We start from the raw sequence: 16,161 nt of genomic DNA on the forward strand, positions 1-16,161 counted from the left end.
CTCCTTCAAGACTGTTGGAAAAGCATTCCTCATGAAGCTGGTTGAGAGAATGCCAAGAGTGTGCAAAGCTGTCAAGGCAAAGGGTTGCTACTTTGAAGAATCTAAAATATATTTTGATTTGTTTAACACTTTTTTGGTTACTACATGATTACATATGTGTTATTTCATAGTTTATGTCTTCATTATTATTCTACAATGTATAAAATAGTAAAAATAAAGAAAAACCCTTGAATGAGTAGGTGTGTCCAAACTTTTGACTGGTATTGTATAATATATACACTCAGTGGCCAGTTTATTAGGTAAAAAAAAGTTTAGCTCCTACAGACAGTGAGTCACGTGGCCGTGGCTTTCTATATAAAGCAGGCAGACGACAGGCATCGAGGCATTTGGTTACTGTTCGATTGAACGTTAGAATGGGCAAAACGAGTGACCAAAGCGACTTTGAGCGTGGTATGATCGGCGGTGCCAGGCGAGCCGTTTCCAGTATCTCAGAAACCTCCGGCTTCCTGGGCTTTTCACGCACAACAGTGTACATGTTTTGTATACTCAGTGTACAGTGTACATATACATATTACTACTGCACAAAGTTAGAGGTGGCTATTTGATAGATTCCCCCGCTCCCTCGGGCTTCCAGTGGGGAGACCTAAGGTCAACCTATCCCCGCCCCCCTCCCCATCCACTACTTCTGAGTGGGAGACCTTCCCAGGCAGTAGCTTGCCTAGCACACAAACTAGAATCAGGGCGCCCACTCCGACAAGGTTAATTGACCCACAGTCCCACACGGTGACATGATATCATTGACGTGACGTGCAAATGAGCGATAGAAAACCGATTGTGAAAATGTCACCATTCCAAATTTTCTGTTAAAGGTGCGTTATACAACACTTCCACATGCAAAGACAGATTTTTTTTTTTAGCAACCAAGCATCCAATGGCAGTGCTATTGTAACCTTTAATTTGTCCTCTGCCAAAAGGTCTGGGCCTTAATGGCACAGGTGGTGCTTGCATAAAAGCAAGGGTTGCTGGTTTAAACCCTGGTCTGCTGGCTGTTGCCCTCCAGTAGCTCAAAAAGACTGCATGAGTATACTACAATCATACAAAGATCCTTCCCATTCTTCATCATATTATGGAGTGGGCTACAGTAGAGAAAGTGGTTACACCTCTTTCAGATGCCATAGCCATCTTTCTTTTGCCAGACAGGAGCACACAACAAACATCCGTTATGACTGTAGGTAAAACAGGCTCAGGAATAGAAACATCACCATGGAACAAGAGCTAACTCGTGACTAAGCTGAGAGAGTGTACATAAGAACACCCCATAATTCACTGAGCTTCCGTCCCAGAGTTCCATGAGCTGACATGGAAAGGAAGCTTCTACAAAGCCCACTGCATAACGCAGTTATGACACATACATTGACAGAATATGTTATTGTTATCCTTTGTTTGAACAGGCAAACAGCCTATCATATTGGTCCTGTTCTGTTTTATACTAGTATATAGGACAATAGACTGGGATGCAGTGAGTAAAGAAAATAAAAGCAGAGCCATTGCACTGCCACTTTCTCATAAGGGGGGGGGTGTGGAAAATATGATGATTGCCATTAAACATTACTACATGGATACGCATGTCCAGCCCTGGTTGCCTGGTGATGTTTACAGAATGGGTAATTACGGAATATCGTTATGGGATGTTATTCCATGGCGCACAATGACAGTACTGTTTCCTATAACATAGTATTCCCTCATAAGGGAAAAGGAAAGAATCAGAACAACATGCCTGGCAGAGCAGAACAATGATAATCAGAAGCATCTCACTGAGCTCATGGGGTTAAACTCAACACAGAGGGACTAAGTAATGAGGTCAGAGGTCATAATGGATATTGAAATGGCAGGATGGCACAGGATACATTTCACATTAAGGGCCAATTGATGTTTGGGAAACAAGCGTCATCACTATCATTTGAATCAGATGACATAAGTATTACTTAGGGCTAGATGTGCAGTGTGCACACAACACAAACCTAATAAGCAAAACTCACATAGGCACATGTGCCACTTTGGGAGTCTGACACTCAAAATAGACACTTGTTGATGCCAACTGTAAAGTGGTGACATAATGCCAGTGTCACATTTCATGAGCTTTAAATGTCTGTCTGGTTTAATCGATGAAGATTCACAAGCGTTTTGATGAATGGCTAAAGATATACCCACAGACACCTCAAAAGGACTCAAACAATGAGGAAAGCAGTGAAAATGAGGAAAATGTTGACAATATGTCAACAAACTTAACCATAGCATAACACCATCTAGTGTCTTAAACTGGAAGTATGAAAATGTAGACAATTGACAAAAATAAAGCACGCATCAAGATTCAGCATATTCAATATCCATTTAGTGGGTACCCAAATAATGATTGTCTAGCAGGCGAACTTCCAACGTCAGATGGAAAGGTGATAACGACTCAATTAAGATACTTCAATATATTTATACACCATAAGAACAAAGTGATAAAGCCATTGCGTATCCACAAAATTTTCAAACAAACTGATTAGTAAAGTTAAAGTAAAAAAGACAAACTTACCGGAGTGAGATTATCCGTGGTCTTGACAACTATTATCCGTTAGTTATTTGTTCAGCGCTCTCAGTATCACGTCATGTAAGTCTAAGTATAAAGTTACTAAAAAAAAACATTTCCGACTCACGGGTTAAAAAAAACTTCAGGGATAGTATCAATAGGGTATTATTGTCATAACGTTCTCCGTTTAACTGTCATTATTTTGGTTGCAAATAACCCCGTTTTTCAACCATTTGTTTTTCAAGCATCACGTTTGTTTTCTTGGTCAAATCCTGTTTGCAATGATTTCTGATCTCTGAATTTCAAATTCCGATAAAATGTCACTTATTTCAAACGCAAATAATAGGACTATGAACTTGTTGGGTATGTTCTCCCCAAACCAACATCGTATGTGGAATATTGGATCACTGTTGTTGATTATTTTTTCAAAACGTGATGGACAGATTGCGTAAAAAGTAAATTAACCCAAGGAGGAATACTAAGGAATTTCCTACATGAAGAACACATTTAACAACCCTTTAAGCTGTCAGGAATGCTTTGTGGTTGGCTAGAGGGAGAAATATGTTAATAATGTAGGCTTCTGCCATACCAAATATGGCAACATTGTTACGTCTGGAGTGTGGTTCGCATCTGGAAATGCTTAGAATGAAGGGGAGAGCAGGCCAAAAATAGAAGCCGTAAACTTTATTTCTCCCATTCCTCTCAAACGCGCACAGAATTTCCGAATTCCGGGACGTCTCTCCCCTAAACTGTGAACAGTTACAGTACATTTAGAATAACGGAAGTAATGTATTGATATAGGGGCTATAATAAGACAATTCTCTGACAGAATGATCCTCATCATGAGAATCGAATCTCGCAACAAATTCAAGATAATTTACGAGGTGAAGCAGTGACAGCATGACAATATCATACCTTTTAATAGCTTTGGCAACTGTTGCATAACTGACCGCAATAAGATGTTGTAAAATAATGTATAATATAAACCATCTATACACATGTTATAACACAGTAAGCACCTAAGTCAAAAGGAAGAAGAAATGGAAAAGCCAATATTATAGTATTGTTTATTTTTCTTTTGAATATTATCTCTCAATGCGAAGTCAAAATCAGTGGAAACAAACAGATCAAACTGCTTAGATTTTTTTTATCCCACTTCTAAATTAAAGAAAATGTGTACACTAACCCTCGACTCATAACATAACAGCTGTGAACCTGTGAGAAAACCAATAAAGCGAAGCAAAGCAAAGGAGAAGGGTAGAGAGTAGAGCCGGGAAACGGCGAAGAGAATTTTTTTTTTTCAGTTCTAGGGGGAAATTTATTTTTGAAAAAAGTTAGACAGGGTGGTGCTTAGCTTCGATGGAAAACGCGCCAAGAAACATTCCTCGCATAGTTTTGGAACAGTTCAGCAGTCAGCCAACGACGACGTCAGCTTCCACTACAGTATAAAAGACGGGAGGTACTCTGCTTCAGCAGACTGCAACTTGCAACCAGAGCAACTCTTAAGCCTCTACTCTCCGAAGAGACTAGAAAACAAACCAAATCGCTACAGACGAGACGACTGACCGCTACACTTAGGATAAAAATACATTTGCAAATACTTATAGCAAGATATCGTAAAGGGAACAGCAAAACAAAATATATATTTTATTTAATAGGCTACGCAACAAAGAAAACGCAAATATGTTCATTTTCTCCATCGTCGTGATATTAATTGGAACCTTCAATATGGTAAGTCATTTTCTCTAAACAATATTTCAGTTTAAAGTTGTCTATGACTTTTTGTTATGACTTTGAATAGATCGGAACGAATACTAAATGTATGCTTTATTGTCTGGGGGATACAATGTAACGTTATCACACTGGTTTGGAAACCTGTTGCAATCACATCGTTGTATATGAACCGCACTGTTTGAAAATACTAAATAAGCTATGGAAATACAACCTGAACATGTGGTTGTTTTAAGATGTTGCTTACAAAGTATATATCATCATCGAGCTCTGTTATCTGCGCAGGTTCTTTCCACCTCTTCTTGCCTCTCGGTATGCGAGTGCCCGATGGAGCTGCCCAGGTGCGCGCCTGGTGTGAGCCTCGTAGTGGATAGCTGCGGGTGCTGCAAAGTCTGCGCGAGACAACTCAACGAGGACTGCAGTCTGACAGAGCCTTGCGACCACACCAAAGGACTCGAGTGCAACTTTGGGGCCAGCTTCGGTGCTATGCGTGGCATCTGCCGTGGTAGGTGTCTCTTTCCAATCCTGCTATGCTGTAAACAGATTTTAGGTCTGAATAATGCTAGTTTGGTAGTTTGCAACCTTGAGTAAATTAATATGGTAGAAAGAGAAGCTAGTGGTATTTCTACTTGAGGGAATAAGAGGACCATGTGATTTCAACTCAAAGGAATGTAACTCAGCACCTCAGTCTAAACTCTAAAGTACAAACATCCTGCTCTGGATGAAAGTGATCCCCCTCAGTGGTTCCTGTCCTCTGGCAGCCCTAGCCTTCTGAATAATTTTGACAGTTTAAACCAAGCCTCCCTCAGACAGCCTCAGCCAGTATGTGATCTGTGATGTCTATAACAGACACTAGTCTACTGAAAAGTGAATAACAGCCATTAACCCCTCTTTTCTCCTCCACAGCTAAGTCAGAGGGAAGACCCTGTGAATACAACAGCAGGATTTACCAAAACGGAGAGAGCTTCCAGCCTAACTGCAAGCACCAGTGCACATGCATGGATGGGGCTGTGGGCTGCGTCCCCCTGTGCCCTCAGGAGCTCTCCCTGCCCAACCTGGGCTGTGCCAACCCAAGGCTGGTCAAGGTGGCAGGCCAGTGCTGCGAGGAGTGGGTATGTGATGACGGAAAGGACACTGACATCATTGACAAGCTGTTTGGCAAAGACAGCATGACTGAAGAGTCAGAGAGTGACCTCACCAACAGGAACGAGCTCATCGCCATTGTCAAGGGAGGACTCAAGTCTCTAGCTGGTAAGCAGCCTCTATCTAGCAGCAGCCATTTTGAATTTCAGCTTTCAAAAATGACATTTTCATCAAATGTTGAAGCCCATACCAGACCAGTTTCTAATGTTTTCTTGCCTTTTCTCCTTACAGCTTTCAGAGTGCAGCCTGAGAGCCACATGTTTGAGAGTCAGAAGTGCATTGTCCAGACCACTCCTTGGTCCCAGTGCTCCAAGACCTGTGGCACAGGCATCTCCACCCGAGTCACCAACAACAACAGCGAGTGCAAGCTGGTCAAAGAGACACGCATCTGTGAAGTGCGGCCATGCACCCAGTCTCCCTACTCCAGCCTTAAGGTAAGCTCAAGCCACCAAGACTAAACTGAAACATGGCATACAATCCAACAAAACCAACCAACACTGCTCAGCTTGTTTATGGAAGCTTGACTGACTGTTTCTCTCCCCTTGTTCCTCCAACAGAAAGGAAAGAAGTGCAGCAGAACCAAGAAGTCTACCCAGGCTCAGAAGTTCACCTATGCCGGCTGCTCCAGCCTGAAGAAGTACAGGTCCAAGTACTGTGGATCCTGTGTGGACGGCCGCTGCTGTTCCCCCCAGCAGACCCGCACCATCCGGGTCAAGTTCCGCTGTGAGGACGGAGAGACCTTCAACAAGAACGTCATGATGATCGAGTCCTGCAAATGCACCTTCAACTGTCCCCATGCCAACGAAGCCTCCTACCCCTTCTACAGACTCCTCAACGACATCCACAAGTTCAGAGACTAAATCAAATCTGATTGTGCAGAGAACCGACCCCTGAGAGATCCAAAAACAACAACATTGACAGCCAATGGTAGTCCATCTAAACGCAGGGGTCCAACTCAACAGCCAATGAACTATCAACTTCCTGTTGTAACTAGATTCCCAAGGAATTATAGGCTTGCATCATGAGGACTTTATGAAGTGCACTGTCTGCTGTGACCGAATCAGCATTCTAAATTAAGATTCGCTTCATACTACTGGAGCATCAGAGTAGCTTCGTTATGGAGCAAAATGTAAATTAACATGTGTAACTGACAATGTATGTTAATATGTTGATATCAATTCGTTGTGTATATTTTCGACCGATAAGTACCAACCAGACACGACACAAACAAACTTTAGACGTGTGTGTGTGTATGGATGTTGTTTGGATATGCAGATACGTAATTTAATTAAGTATAACATGATCTTGCATCCTAATGAACCAAGACACCACGTCACCATGGTTACCGTGGTTCCATACATGTTCGTGTTTTGTGGCAGCTAAGGACCTTCCCAACTTTATCAAGAAAGACAAAGCGAAACATATCAAATGAATGTTTTCATTACTGTTATTAATATTATTTATCAAAAATTGTAGCTACTTTATTTAGATTTGTGTCATACTGGAATAAATTTTAAAAATGATTTAATTTTATATGTTACAAAATAAAACAGATTTATTTATGAAATGTAAACTCTCTTTGTTTCCTTCTTTGATCAAACTGAAGTTGGCTTCCAACAACACTGTTTTGACTAAACTGAACATATTCATTGGGATTAGTAAACAATTACCACCAGTACACTACATACATGTAGAATCACATCTGGAGGGGAGGCCATACAAAGTCCCCATATTTACTGGGAGGAACTCCAGTAGTTATACCATGGACAGTCCCATACTATATACTCCAACAGAGCGATCGTTCTGGGCTGATCTGTTCTTATATAACAGAGTTCTGCAGACAGTTTCCAGATCTTGAGACTGTTTGGTGCATTGGAATGCCGTTGTAAAGCTCTGCAAGCCAAGGTAGTTTGCATTCACTATATCAGGCTAAGCCATGCACTTGACCAATTCGAACAAAAAAACGATTAAATCCCAGCATAGCAATGAGCACAGAGCTATTCCAATAACCTGAAGTGCTACTAGTCTCTATGGTCTTGGATTAGAAGTAGCAATTCAAAGGGGACTATGTGACTGTATTTTACACAACACAAAAAAATGGACCTAATTTGCAGTGGTTGGATAGAAACTTTGGCCCTCTGGCACTAGGCAGGCTGCAGGGGTTTTGTGCTGTAAATAGTCTGGAAAAGCCAGGTGGGATACATCTTCCCAGCCTTAGGAAAAGACATCGGGTTGAAACGTGTGGAGGCTAATATTAGCAGGGGTAGGACAGGTAGCAGTAGTGGAGATATAGCTGTCCTTTGAGTTATAGAATCCTCAAAGTAGGCCCTCTTCTTCATCTGCTGAGAGGGTGGCTATACAGTATGCAGATGTTGCCAAACACCTATGGCTTGAATAGGGGTGAGCAGACCAGTGCTTAGGGGAAACTTCTAAAGCCATAGGAGCGTTAAGCCTTGAGGATAGGACACACAAACACGCATGCGCAGAGAGTTTCTTTTATCCAGGTAGAGGGAAGGGAACGGCTCAGGAATGCAGCGGTGGCTCAGGAATCAGACAGACATCCTGATGGGCGGCAGATGTTGGAAATGGTGGCGCAACATGTTCGCTTTAAGTCAGAGAAGCAGCCAGTCTTAAAAATACACAAACACTAAGTGTCGCTGCCACCCACAGAAGGTGTATCGTATCAAAACACGGCATAGAAAAGCCATCTAACCGAGACCACCAGCGCAGAGCACCTATGCAGAACTTAACTTTCCTGTAAGACTGGCGGAAATTACTGTTAATAGTGTGCATTTAATAGGAGGCAGTGCAGAACGGGTGCAGGGCACATCCCCCTCGGTTATGGTCAGGCCGCATACTGAACCCACTGACCGCTGCTGAAAGTTTAACAAATATTCGTCCTACATTTTTTTAAATGTTTATTATTATTTTTTTAATTCATAAGGCCTCAAGGTTTACCTTATCTTAAGGATGTATTTTGCTATTTCTACCAGTCAGATTTTCAAGTAGTCTGTTTTGGTTGGTTCCTTCGCCCAATTTCTTTTTCTCTCCTTCTGAACTTAAGATAACATAATTTCAAACCCTGTTTTGTTCGGAAAGTGCAATCACACTTATGACAACAATGCACAACTGGCCACCGTAGAGAAGCTCCATCCATTCACCAGTCAACTTTATCTGAACACAGAGACGCTCCATCCATTCACCAGTCAACTTTATCTGAACACAGAGACAGAGACGCTCCATCCATTCACCAGTCAACTTTATCTGAACACAGAGACAGAGAAGCTCCATCCATTCACCAGTCAACTTTATCTGAACACAGAGACAGAGAAGCTCCATCCATTCACCAGTCAACTTTATCTGAACACAGAGACAGAGACGCTCCATCCATTCACCAGTCAACTTTATCTGAACACAGAGACAGAGACGCTCCATCCATTCACCAGTCAACTTTATCTGAACACAGAGACAGAGAAGCTCCATCCATTCACCAGTCAACTTTATCTGAACACAGAGACAGAGAAGCTCCATCCATTCACCAGTCAACTTTATCTGAACACAGAGACAGAGAAGCTCCATCCATTCACCAGTCAACTTTATCTGAACACAGAGACAGAGAAGCTCCATCCATTCACCAGTCAACTTTATCTGAACACAGAGTCAAAGAACTGGACCCAGAGACCCCATTGTTGTGAGCGAAGGGAAGAAAAGGGCACCAAAAGAGCAGAAAAACATTAAAATCCTCCTGCACCCAGACACACAAACACACACCACATCAGGCGCCCCTGAAATTAAATCACTCACCAACTACCTCACTCCTTGAACATAAAGTGTGTTTATATGACAAAGACATTAGCATGGAGGCTTCGTTAGGCACTACGTAATGCAGCGTGGCCCCAGAAGCTAATGGGGAATGGAGAGAGAGGGAGGCTCGGCCATTAGAGCATTACAGCATTCTGGAAGCTGCTGAGGCACTGATGTCATCTTTTATTGTCCCCATGTCTATAACCTCAGGTTAATATACACTGTTATAGGGAACCCAAGGGTGAGAGGCACGGAGGGTTTTAAACAGACCAAACGGAGAAACAGACCCACTTACTCTAGAATAGGGCCATCTGTTGGCTTGTAGCAGTATAGCAGGAACATTACCAGGATGCTGTATGCACCGGTCAGTCTGAGATTTGACTTACATCAATTAGGGACATGATGGTCATTGAGAGAGATGGTGTATCAGTAAGTCCTGACTGCATCCTGGCAGGGACTGTGTTGCACAACACCCTAACAAGTTGCCAAGTTTATTAGCGATATAAATGCCTTAGTCCCGGCCACAGGAGTGTGATAATGCTGCAGCGTTCGTTCTCACACCAGATGGAGAGGAGCAGGGCTGTTTAATGAGGGCTATGAAATAAAACAGAGAGAGCGAGAGTAATGGGGGAATTGGGTGGAGGAGGGAGTGAGAGAGAAGAGAGGAAAAGAGAGGCTTCAGCCAATATGTTTAGTAAGTTTAACACTGTTGAGTTGCTGTAATGTGTCTGGTGTGTAGACGCTGGATCAGGAGACAGACCACACCGTAAAATGAATTAGATAAGATCTGTCCTCTATAGAATAACTTTAATCCAAAGTGTTAAGTAATGTTGTAGGAACGCACTAGTGAGATGTCCACGGTGCATACATACAAGGTACATTACACTGGTCTACAGTGATATTAAGTTAATAAATAATTAACACAAGGCTTGATGATTCCCCATGAAAAAAAACATACATCACTGGACCAATGTGGACTTTTGTGAAGGATATTTAATGAAATATTCCCCAGGTCATCATTACCTAAAAAACATAAGCCATATCAAATCTAATTATATTTGTCACATGCGCCGAATACAACAGGTGTAGACCTTACAGTGAAATGCTTACAAGCCCTTCATTTCTTAACTGCAGTTGTTGGTTAATTGTTAAGAAAGTATTTAAAATAAAGTGTAGTAAAAAAAACCTCAGAATTAAGGAGCAACAATAAAATAACAGTAGGGAGGCTATATACATGGGTACTGGTACAGAGTCAATGTGCGGGGGCACAGGTTAATCGAGGTAATATGTACACGTAGGTAGAGGTAAAGTGACTATAAATGTATAATAAACAGAGTGAAAGTAGCGTAAAAATGGGGGGTGGGGGGACAATGCAAATAATCTGGGTAGCCATTTGATTAGCTGTTCAGGAGTCTTATGGCTTGGGGGTAGAAGCAGTTAAGAAGCCTTTTGGTCCTAGACTTGGCGCTCCGGTACCGCTTGCCGTGAAGTAGCAGAGAAAACAGTCTATGACTTGGGTGGCTGGAGTCTGACAATTTTTAGGGCCTTCCCAAACACCAAACACATCTGCTTCACACAGACCAACCAAGGATACAAAGGGAAGACGGACCAGAGAGGAGAAACAAAGAGAGCTGTCAGTCATTCATGCACTTTCAGACTACTGAGCAGATCTGTACTGCGCTGGCCTGGTTGTACATCTACAACATTTTTAATACTGAAAAGAACAATATGAAAAGAAAATAGAACAGTATGTTTTGGGTCAGCACAGCAGTGTGAAAACGGTATTACACTACTGGCATTGTTTAGGACAAGCTGTCTCCTACAAACACCAGGGCAGCAATACATCTCTCCACGCAAAACACTCTTCTGGAGCTAAAGCAGACTTTTCCACAGAGCCTTCGCGTGCCTCCATACATGCCACAGCAGATACACTGTGCTTCTGCACACACTCCCCCAAACAGAACCAAGCCACAGCAGAGTAGCTGGGTCCCCAAGCTGCTCTCATAAACAAACAATTATGCACGCATTGCCGTTTAAAGCAAACCACGAAATCAAGCCTAATTAATTGCAAAACCCAACTTCAGAAATATCAGGGGCAATTTTGTGAAATTGGATAAGAGGAATTATTTCAAAATGCCTCATGTTTCCAACAGACTAAAAATGGCACATTTACTTTTAACAGCAAACAGGAACAAAAGCAATGCTTTTGTGTGGGTTTCTTTGAGGGGATTTATTGAGATAGAAAAGTAAGACCCAGCTGCTATAACACAGTGGGAGGCAGTTTATCACAGGCGAACACAAAAACGCCAGGAATAACAGACGTTTAAAAAAAGGTTTCTTAATTGTTATCCCAGAGTTCGGTAGGGACCCACTACTGCGATGCGGGTGGAGAATGTACTATGATATAAACTTAATCTCTTTATCTAGACTAGAAGGTCACAAGAAAAAAGCAGTTGAACATCAAAAATGTGTTATGTATACGTGGGTAAGCAGGGCACAAAAATATTTGTGAAAACCTAAACACTGATATCCTCTCTGTTCTATGTGGTAGACCTCTAAAAGGATATAACAGTTCATTGGAACTTCCAAACCAAAACTCAGCAGCATGCAGTGTTGTACAAACATTACCAACCAGTCTCTACGTTCTCCATCTAACCCACAATGCCCCCTGCTGAACTGTGGAGGGCACATTCTGGTTGGTGGGCAACTTCTCTCAGCTTTATTTTATGTCTTTGTTTGCATTCAGAAATAGGCCCAGTACTTCACCTCTAAAGCCAGCAGACAACCCTTGGGCTTAATAGCTACCACCACTAGGTCTGACAGGCTGGTGCAGTACTATAGTAATGACTGGCTGGTAAATGAGAGCGAGAGACACGGTCTATGAGATCGAGACCTCACCCTGCGTGAGGTGTGGAAAAATGAGTCATCACACCCCCAACATCTGACCGTTGCCATAGGGGTTGGGAGAGGTTATGACAACACATGCACACAAATACCCATCGGAGAGCTACACTTTCCTGTATCACTACTGGCTGATGCTGTCCCAATAACACAACATAACACACACGTCCACTACCGTTCAAAAGTTTGGGGTCACTGTTTTTGAAAAGCACATTTTTGTCCATTAAAATAACATCAAATTGATCAGAAACACAGTGTAGACATTGTTGATGTAAATTACTATTGGAGCTGGAAAGTGCTGCTTCCTTATGGAATATTTTCATAGGCCCATTATCAGCAACCATACTCCTGTGTTGGCACATTGTGTTAGCTAATCCAAGTTTATCATTTTAAAAAGGCTAATTGATCATTAGAAAACCCTTTTGCAATTATGTTAACACAGCTGAAAACTTGTGCTGATTAAAGAAGTAATAAAACTGGCCTTCTTTAGACTAGTTGAGTATCTGGAGCATCAGCATTTGTGGGTTTGATTACAGGCTCAAAATGGCCAGAAACAAATTACTTTCTTCTGAAACTTGTCAGACATTTCAGATCGCCATTATACTCTAACAGAAAATACAGACATGAGTTTGTTGCTTTGGTAGCTTACATAACAAGCAAGATGATTCTGTAGAGATAAGATTAATGTAGCCAACTATGAAATGGGCAGAATTAGTCAGGTTAAACCTTGTTTACCACCTAGAAAGAAGCTCCTTTGAGACAGATGAATCTGAACAGGGCATGATGACAGATACTGTCTGTCTAGCACTCCAACTGAGGAACTATAATGAATAATTAACCAAGTTTGTCTTTGACAGAATCCTATGAAAGTGACCATTTCAAAACTTGTAATAAATGCAGACTTCGTAGCTACTGTACCACACAATCCAAAATGTGTCTGATATCCCAGTCAATAAAAACAGTGACTTCAATGTTACATGTATTTATTTTGGATTTAAGAAAGCATCTCAATCAATAATGTACAAAATCAAATAAAAAGGACGACAAAACAAATTAACATTGTTAGTAGATAAAATCCAATTGGCTGTTGAAATAACCACTACTGTAAGAGTAAATAATGCAACAAAGACATTTTTATAAGTAGGTCCAACTGAATAACATCTGATTACATAAAGAAAACATGCCAAGACTCAATCTCCCTCTGCTTCCAACTGTTCAGTAATTTCACTAGCATCTTTAAAATCATTTTTACTGACATCAAACCCAGTGTCATTACCATTAGCACCATGATCAACATTAATATTATCATTATTATTGACTGGGAAATGGCTCAAGAGATTAACAGACTGCAGGTTCTGGCTCATTGCCTTACTCTCTCTGGGTCCCCTCTGATTTTGTCATCAACTGTTTCAGTAGCAGCAATCACTGCATCGCCAATACAACAACCACCAGAATGGGTATCAACATGGTTATTACCATCATTTGGGTTGTCATCACCTTGGCAGTCACCATGGAAACCATCAACTGGCATCTCATCATCCCCCTTATCATCACCACCATGGGTAACAACAATCTCTTTGACCATCTTATATGCTTCAATATCATCGCCATCTCCAATCTCCCCATCCTCAAGTTCCTCTGGTTCTCTCTTGGCTCTTTTCTTCTTGGGTGGGTCAGTCTCAGGAGAGCTTCCCAGGAAGGGTGGCCCCAGTTGGGGCTGTGAGACCTCCGTCCCCCCCTCCTCCCGCCGACCGTTACCCCGCCATGCCCCCTCCATCATGGGACTGCCATGGGCCAACACAGGCTCCACTGAAATGAAAGGGCGGTGGTGGGCAATCGTTAAAAGGATGTGGGGGTTGCCATGCTGTGTACACACACACACACTGCAGTCTCACCATGCTTAACAGACACACACTTATACATTAGCACAGGCAGGGTCTGGCTACGCTGACGGCATCATTTGGCTCAGTGGGCCTTAGTGGAATGAGGCGGCGTGCCAGACCATTAGCTACGCAATAATGTACGGCGGACATATGTTGTAGGAGGGGGTGAGGAATCAGGGGGCGCAAGTGTTATATCAATGTGAAGAAATACTCCATGACCAAAAGCTACTTTTTCACTGTAAACATTTTCGGGAAAATTGAATAGAACATTTCACAAGATTAATACCCATGTGAAGAGAATGAAAGAATGAGGCTGACAAAGTGAGATGACTTGTGTTATACATTTTAGTCATACAGTTGAAGTCAGAAGTTTACACACACCTTAGCCAAATACATTTAAACTCAGTTTCACAATTTCCTGACATTTAATCCTAGTAAAAAGTCCCTGTTTTAGGTCAGTTAGGATCACAACTTTATTTTAATGTGAAGTGTCAGAATAATAGGAGAGAATGATTTGGCTTTTATTTCATTCATCACATTCCCCCAGTGTGTCGGAAGTTTACAACAATCAATTAGTATTTGGTAGCATTGCCGTTCAATTGTAACTCGGGTCAAACGTTTTGGGTAGCCTTTCACAATAAGTTGGGTGAATTTTGGCCTGACAGAGCTGCTGTAACAGTCAGGTTTGTAGGCCTCCTTGCTTACACATGCTTTTTCGGATCTGCCCACAAATTTTCTATAGGATTGAGGTCAAGGCTTTGTGATGACCACTCCAATACCTTGACTTTGTTGTCCTTAAGCCATTTTGCCACAACTTTGAAAGTATGCTTGGGGTCATTGTCCATTTGGAAGACCCATTTGCAACCAAGCTTTAACTTCCTGACTGATGTCTTGAGATGTTGCTTCAATATATCCACAATTTTCCATCCTCATGATGCCATCCATTTTGTGAAGCGCACCATTCCCTCCTGCAGCAAATCACCTCCACAACATGATGCTGCCACCCCCGTGCTTCACAGTTGGGATGGTGTTCTTTGGCTTGCAAGCCTCCCCCTTTTTCCTCGAAACATAATGGTCATTATGGCCAAATAGTTCTATTTTTGTTTCATCAGACCAGAGGACATTTCTCCAAAAAGTACGATCTGTGTCCCCATGTGCAGTTGCAAACCGTAGTCTGGCTTTTTTATGGCGGTTTGAAGCAGTGGCTTCTTCCTTGCTGAGCGGCCTTTCAGGTTATCTCAATAGAAGACTCGTTTTACTGTGGAAATAGATACTTTCGTACCTGTTTCCTCCAGCATCTTCACAAGGTCCTTTGCTGTTGTTCTGGGATTGATTTGCACTTTTCGCACAAAAGCACATTCATCTCTAGGAGACAGAACGAGTCTCCTTCCTGAGCAGCATCATGCCTGCGTGGTCCCATGGTGTTTATATTTGGGTACTATTGTTTGTACAGATGGACGTGGTACCTTCAGGCGTTTGGAAATTGCTCCCAATGATGAACCAGACATGTGGAGGTCTACAATTCTTTTTCTGAGGTCTTGGCTGATTTCTTTTGATTTTCCCATGATGTCAAGCAAAGAGGCATTGGGTTTGAAGGTAGGCCTTGAAATACATCCACAGGTACATCTCCAATTGACTCAAATGATGTCAATTAGAGTATCAGAAGCTTCTAAAGCCATGACATGTTCTGGAATTTCCCAAGCTGTTTAAAGGCATAGTCAACTTAGTGTATGTAAACTTCTGACCCAATGGAATTGTGATACAGTGAATTATAAGTGAAATAATCTGTCTGTAAACAATTGTTGGAAAAATGACTTGTGTCATGCACAAAGCAGATGTCCTAACCGACTTTCCGAAACTATAGTTTGTTAGCAAGAAATTTGTGGAGTGGTTGAAAAACAAGTTTTAAATGACTCCAACCTAAGTGTATGTAAACTTCCGACTTCAACTCTATATATGGAGCGTCTTAAAATGTGTGTATTCATCTTAAAATATCTGGGTTAGAACCACATCACATTAAGTACATTTTCCCCCAATAAAGTAGTTATCAACAGTCAGTGCTAGTAGGAATATATCATTGTTTGAAGTGGGGCTTATCATAGGGCATGATTCAACCCAAAGGAA

General features: G+C 41.8%; 2 protein-coding genes across 2 annotated transcripts in view; one reads left to right on the forward strand and one right to left on the reverse strand.

The window, feature by feature from the left end:
- Positions 1 to 4,015: 4,015 nt before the first annotated feature.
- Positions 4,016 to 7,022, forward strand: ccn1 (cellular communication network factor 1). Its single transcript, XM_014123373.2, has 5 exons — positions 4,016 to 4,306; positions 4,592 to 4,811; positions 5,213 to 5,557; positions 5,681 to 5,883; positions 6,007 to 7,022. Exons 1-5 carry the CDS (start codon positions 4,259 to 4,261, stop codon positions 6,307 to 6,309), a joined length of 1,119 nt encoding a protein of 372 aa, XP_013978848.1. The 5' UTR covers positions 4,016 to 4,258; the 3' UTR covers positions 6,310 to 7,022.
- Positions 7,023 to 13,120: 6,098 nt separating this feature from the next.
- znhit6 (zinc finger HIT-type containing 6) overlaps positions 13,121 to 16,161 on the reverse strand; it is a 40,711-nt gene continuing 37,670 nt past the window's right edge. Inside the window, exon 10 of the mRNA XM_014123374.1 lies at positions 13,121 to 13,963. Coding sequence (XP_013978849.1) covers positions 13,515 to 13,963 — 449 coding nt within the window. The 3' untranslated portion in view covers positions 13,121 to 13,514. The remainder of the gene's footprint in view (positions 13,964 to 16,161) is intronic.

This window comes from Salmo salar, chromosome ssa10 (assembly GCF_905237065.1).
Source record: "Salmo salar chromosome ssa10, Ssal_v3.1, whole genome shotgun sequence".
Classification (NCBI taxonomy): domain Eukaryota; kingdom Metazoa; phylum Chordata; class Actinopteri; order Salmoniformes; family Salmonidae; genus Salmo; species Salmo salar.